The sequence below is a fragment of the Haliotis rufescens genome, unplaced genomic scaffold (assembly GCF_023055435.1).
Source record: "Haliotis rufescens isolate VD_foot unplaced genomic scaffold, xgHalRufe1.0.p SCAF_13, whole genome shotgun sequence".
Lineage (NCBI taxonomy): Eukaryota > Metazoa > Mollusca > Gastropoda > Lepetellida > Haliotidae > Haliotis > Haliotis rufescens.
The window spans coordinates 24,434,258-24,440,932 of NW_025963813.1; the positions used below are offsets into that span (position 1 = coordinate 24,434,258).

The window sequence follows — 6,675 nt, forward strand, 5'->3', positions numbered from 1 at the left end:
TTTGGCTAGTGAAGTGGTAAAACCAAGGATTATATGCCAAAAAAGGTCTTAAACGGATGTGTCTAATAGTCTACTTACAAGACTTAGACGTATATAATTTTCAAGGCGTCATGTGAAGGGTATATGTATATTCCCTTGTGATACTTAGACTTTTTGTGACGTCGCTTCCTGTGATGACGTCATCTGTGACGTCACTTCCGGTGATGACGTCATCTGTGACGTCACTTCCGGTGTCACTATTCTCCCGTATCACTTATGACGTGGTTTACCGTTATGCCCTTTTTGGATAGTGATATTTAACGTATCTTAACGTTTCTCCGGTGTGATGACTCCTATGACGTCACTTCCGGTGGTAATACATTAACCTTTCTATCATGTAGATTACCGTATATCACTTAATCCTTCGATCTCTGATTTCAGTGTTGACATTTGCCCTGTTTTACTAACTCAATAGCGCAGTCCAGTAACAAAGTACAACTTACCCTGAGTTCCTGAGGTACTTCTGAAATCTTCACCCCACCCCCCCTCTTTTTTCCCTTTCCTGGAAGAGGGAGGGAACAGGTTACTTTATTTGGTAACTATCACCTGGGCGGCCACCAAAGGCCCCAGAGTGTATAGTCCATTTAGATCGGTCTGTATGTCTCGTAAGTAAAAGTTTGAAAAAGTGTTGTGGGACTTCCACTGGCAGCTGGCCACGATTTGTTCGATGGATGCAGTATTCCATGTGGCTAGGCTTGTTGCCAGTGCTCTGATTTCGTGGGGTCTGCAGCTACCCCAAATCGGAGTGGAGATTTGTGCCGTTTTATAGCTATCTGTGATAGCTGTTTTTAGCCATCCCGCTACAGTGCCCTTTGCGATGTCCTTTTCTGACGAGGGCTTGCAAGAGATAAATAGGCGTTTTCTCTGCTTTCTGTGGGGTTGAGTCGCTGTGATAAAATATCTCAAGGCTCTTATGGGGCAAAGCAATCTATCCGGGAAGTCCACACTTTTACTTAAGGCTGGAATTGTGTATTGCCGATGTCCGAGTGGGCCGAAGGTTGACGACTGGTTTTTGGCAATAAATTCAGGGAGCGATCTGAACGACACTGATTTCCATTCTTTGGTATGGGTTACAGTGGAGATGTCAACAGCGTGTAGTTCTGACACGCGAGCCGCCGTAGCCATGGCTAAGAGAAAAGCAGTTTTCTTGGAGACTGATAGTAATGTCGCACTACTCATGGGTTCATACGGTGCTTTCATCAATGCCGACAATACTATAGATAGATCCCATTTAGGAAAAGTACGTGGTACTTTTATATCTTCCAGGGCAAAAGACTTCATAAGTCGATTTAGTACTGGATGGGTACCTATAGATAGGTCATCGTGTTGTAATACTGATGACAGGGCTGATCTATATCCTTCGATAGTGCCGTGTCGTAATTTCTTGTCATTTCTGAGATGGAGCAAGAAATCGGCTACTATAGGTATCGTTATATCTCCATGTAACTGTTTTCCTCTTCTCCATTCGACGAACTTGTCCCATCTGTTATTGTATAATGCAGATGAGGTTGGTCTCCATGAGCTAGCCACTCTTCGTGCAGCTGATTCAGAGTAACCGGCTGCTTGCATCTTATGCGAGATAACTTCCAAGCGTGAAGATGGAGGTTGTCGAGGCGGCCGTAAAATATGTCCGTCTTTGGTTGTCTCAATAGGTCGGGACGTACTGGGAGTTTCAGAGGTACTTCTATCAGGAGTTGTAGGAGTCTCGGAAACCAAGCCCTTTTTGGCCATGCCGGGGCTATGAGGATTATGACACAGTCCGTTTCCTCTATTTTCCTCAGTACTCTGTCTAGGAGAGCCCATGGGGGAAATGCGTAAGCAAACATTCCCTTCCATTCCATGGAGAGCGCATCGACTTGGAGTGCTAGTGGGTCTGGTACCGGGCTGACATAGACTGGTAGTTTGTTGTTGAGACATGTGGCGAATAGATCTATGTTTGGACTGTCCCATACCTGGGTTATCCACTTGAACACCTCGGGATGTAGTGACCATTCTGTGGGTACTATCTTGTTCTTCCGGGATAGGTAATCTGCTAGTATATTTAGCTTGCCCGGAATGTGTCTTACTTCGATCTTGCAACTCACTGAGTCTACCAAGGCATATAAACGTGTAACCTCCTTCAGTAAAGGCTGAGATCTTGTGCCTCCTTGGTGCTGTATGTAAGCGACCACGGTTGAGTGGTCTGTAGCTATCTTCACTGACGAGTGGTGTAGACGATCTAGCCAAGCTGTTAATGCTAGATATATTGCTCTCATTTCTAGACAGTTGATGTGCAACTCTTTCTCTTGGGAGGACCATTTCCCTTGAATGGTGGCATCGTCCATATGGGCACCCCAACCCTCTCCTGATGCATCTGTGTAGAGTTGATGTAGGGGGGTGGGGTAGTTTAGTGGAATACCTGGCATGACATTTTGACGATCTAGCCACCAAAGGAGTTCTGAGATTCGAACTTCTGGGGGTTGGATTAGTGCTTCCAGCTCTAGGTTCTTGGTGGTGTTCATCCAAATCTGCAAGGACCGCAATTGTAGCCTGCCTCTGTAGGTTAGGTCTTGGATAGATGTGAGCGTGCCTAGGCAAGACATCCACCACCTTCTCGACTTGACGGGCTGATCGAGTGCGCTCGTAATCATGTGCTGTACCCTTGCATATCTGTCCTCTGGGGGTGCGACTATGCCTTTGTCGAGAATAAATCTTGCGCCGATGTAGGTGATGGTTTGTGTGGGTACTAGCTCTGATTTTTGAGAGTGAACCAGGAAACCTAAATGTGTGAGAAGTTGGATGAGACACACTGTGTTTAGACTGAGTTGTGATTTGTCCTGATCGACCGATAGGAAATCGTCTATATATCCGTGCAGCCTTATGAGCTTCATATGGGCGAACCCAATGACGGGATTGGTGATCCTGGTGAATAACCATGGGGCGATGGAAATGCCGAATGGTAGTACTCTGAACTGGTATCTCTGACCGTTGACAGCGAATCGTAGGTATCGACGATGGCTTGGATGGATGGGGACGTGAAGATATGCGTCTTGGAGATCTATGCTTATCATCCAATCTGCTTGTCTTAGGGAATTCTTTAACTTCTTTATAGATTCCATCTGAAATGTGGGTGGTTTTTCCAGGTAATTTTTGTTCAGAGTTTTTAGGTCTATTATTAATCTCATCTCTGAAGAATTCTTCTTCGGTACCAGAAAAACTGGGGAGTAGAATCCGAGGGTGGTGTCTGACTCCTCTAGGGTGCTGATAGCTCCTTTTGTGAGTAATTCTTGTATGGCCACTTCTGCTGCGATGAGCTTGGGTCCTGATAGCTGGAATCGGGGTCCGGTAGGATGAATGACTAGTTTTGGTCGTTTTAAGAAGTGAAGTTTGTAGCCTCTTCTTATTACTTCGATTAACCATGAGTCGTCTGTGATGGTCTCCCAGTTGTCTGCGTACTGCGTAAGACGGCCCCCGACAGGCCCTGGAATAGGATGAGATTTGAACTTGGGAAGTCTTGAGTCGATGTTTGTAAGGTTGGCTAGTTCGACTGGATTTGGAATAGACTTGTCCTTGGTCTTCCGTAATGCTAAATCGTTGTCCGTAGGGCAGGCGAAGTCGGTAGGATCTGGATGGGTCTGTAGATTTATGGTGAAGTCATCTCCGGAGGGGGCCCCTACGGGAACTGCCTCTTCCTCTGCCAAGTCCTTTCTGTGAAGTGGGAAAATCAACTTTGGAGCTCTTGTACCTAGGTTGATACGATCTGTTTCTCTGTGTAGAGGCTCGAAAAGAATCCCGGTTGGGCTGTTCACGTCGGGGTCCAGTACTCCGTCGCTGGGGTCGAGTAGCCGCCGGTTGTCTCTGTAACTTGGATGCTAATGAGATGGTGGATTCCTGAAATCTCTGGTTAGTTGAAGAGATAATAGCTTCCTTCACCGACTTCAGTCTACCGTTGAAAATCTGCGATGACGTAATGGGCTGTGACATCATGGATCTCTTTAAGGGGTCTGGCATCACATGATGAACTTGCTGAAGTAAGTGTCTTCTTTGCATGAGCAAAAACTGCGATGACATCCATACTTGAGTTGATAGGAGGTCTTCCTGCATCTTCAGTATGTGGTCTAACGAGCTGTGGATAAATCCCGTCTTCTGACTAGTCATCTCCATGGAAGTGTCTAAGGTAAGATCTTCGCTCTGGTTGCACGGTGGTATGACATGGCGAATACCAGCTGCTAACCAGTTGATGTAAGAACTGGTATTCATCATTTGTCTATTGACCCTATCTAAGCTCTTGATCTTGGACATATCAATGCGCATATTGGGGTTAGGTTTCTTAACCAGATCGAAGTAATCTTCATCAATGCTAGGCTGTAGTGAGAACGGATCATCATGTGTTTTGTAAGCAGATTTGATAAATACAGGCCTCAGTTTCGCACTAGGTCCCGCTGAACAATTCAATTGATTTTCAGTTTTCTTGATGACGTCATCCAAATATGACGGAGGGGGAAGCGTATGATATGGTTCGGTCCCTTTATCGGGTCCCTCATATCCTGCACGTTCAATCAAGGGTTTAACGGGTGTACTGTCCTGATCTGGTTTTAATGTGGGCATTAGTTCATAAAGTTCTGCTAAGATGTCTCTAAGGGAGTAATTGTTTGATCTATAATCCTCCTCTATAGCAGTGTCCCCATAGCCTGAATACTCCTGTGTAGATCGGCACCCCCTACTCTGGCTGTGCTGGGAGTGGGTCGTATGGCTGAGGGTATCGTAATCCCGGTCGTCTGATTTACTACAAGCTGTGCGAGAATCACGTGGTCTATAACTGTATGGTGATGTCATATTTCCCTCGCTTTCTTCGCCCGTATAACAGGACTGTGTGGCAGTATGAGAGGGTGCACGCTTAGGATTACTATCCTGATATGCACGAGCTTTGTCAGTGCGTCTATCATAGTGGCTTGACGGTGATTGGTGCGTATTTCTATGCATACTTCGGTGTGAAGATCGTGATTCACGATGATCCCTATGGTATGCGTCGTAGGGAGAAGATCTATGAGATTCTCGGTCTCTTAGTATAATTCTCCTACTGTCCTCATAATCTGATTCATCGTAACCTTTCTTTACATGTCTGCTGTATGAGGGTGTACTGCCATATTCAGCCTTAGATCTCTGTTTATTCTCGTGATCGATCCCTGATTAGCCAAGCCGAGTTTGATTAACTGATTCTTTTAGATCTGAGATTTCTCGAGACATAGATTGCATGCGTGTGTCAATCATAACAGACATAGAATTTGTTATTCTTTCCGTGAACTCATTTACGTTAAAGGGGGAAGGCGGCAGAGGGTGAAAGTCGTTAGTTTCTGTCCAAACTCGACGATCGACCGTACCAGACGTTGCCGGATGCAAGTTAGAGGTACTTTCTGATTGACCGGTAACATGCATCTGCTCCTCAACATTATAGGGAGAGTGGGATGAGCGACGTGATCTCTTCTCCTCATAAGGTGAGATGGCGCCCTCGCGCGACACTCGCTTGTCACCCACGTGATTAATTTTTGCCGCCTCGGGCTTAATCACTTGTTTTCTTGATGTAGATGCTCTAGTGACTTTCTTATAATCGGGATTTTTGATCCATGCCTTTGAGAGCTTGTCAAATTTTTCTTTTGACAGATGCTCGCAATAACTGCACCTTGACTTCTGTGTACAGCTGCTTTTCTTGCATGCGAGACATCTAGGGTGAGGATCCCCCGGAGCTTGGTGTTGTCCACAGCCCGAACAGACAGGTGTCTGCTTATGAGATGAAGATCTCATCCCACAACACTTTTCTTAACTAATTACTTACTAGAGACTCCGATCTTCTATACCCCCGTTCTGCTTGTAGAACTGCTCTTTGCTTGTAATCTATGAAGCTTGAGACGATCTAATGCTTGTAGTGTGGAACGCAATCACGTGTTCGGATGTGCAACAACAAATTTTCCCTGTTGTCATCAGGACACACAGGAAAGAAGTGACTAGATTCCCGCCTTGCGCATGCGCAGTGGCGCCTCTGGCAAGGGATAGCGTTTCCCTCACAACTATGGATATGTTGGCAGTGTAGTGGACGTCTGTTGAAAATTTATAAAAAATTTTAGTGTGGTACTCAGCATAAACAGGAATTTATGGCACTGATGTGATAGAGGTGAGGTATTCACAAGAATTAAAGCGATCTTGAAGATGCTGTCGCACAATCGGACGATCCTGACGTCGCGTGGTGACCCTTGGTCTTCCACTACGTGGTCGGTCATCTGTAGTGTTGGTGGTCTGGTACCGTTGCTGGAGCCTGTATTTGGTCCTTACGTGGACTTGAAATACATTGGCTACTTGCCGTGCAATCGTCCAAGGGCTTGGTGTTGCTGATTTCTTGTCAATCTCGGCATGTGGTAGCAATTCAATAACGAATGAATGTTATCCGATCTGGGTTGATTTTTATAGGGCAAGACATGGGGGACAGCATGTGCATTTCAATTTGCACGGAACTCACGTGCATCGGGTTACCATGGCCGTTGCAGTGATGCGTTTGGGCGATCGGTTTTATTGTCATCTGCTTTTGGGTTTTTTTATCATCAAATTTCATTTTTCCGGACAAGGTAATGTTAAATTTTAGACACTTTGCCAAAAAACTACCAA

General features: G+C 45.6%; 1 protein-coding gene across 1 annotated transcript; it reads right to left on the reverse strand.

Annotated features, from left to right (window-relative positions):
- Window positions 1–1,469: 1,469 nt before the first annotated feature.
- Window positions 1,470–5,740, reverse strand: LOC125378710. The gene is made up of 3 exons (XM_048394651.1): window positions 5,699–5,740; window positions 4,096–4,383; window positions 1,470–3,890 (listed from the first exon to the last, which is right to left on the reverse strand). The coding sequence occupies exons 1-3, from the start codon at window positions 5,738–5,740 to the stop codon at window positions 1,470–1,472; spliced, it is 2,751 nt and encodes a 916-aa protein (XP_048250608.1).
- Between the last annotated feature and the right edge of the window lie 935 nt (window positions 5,741–6,675).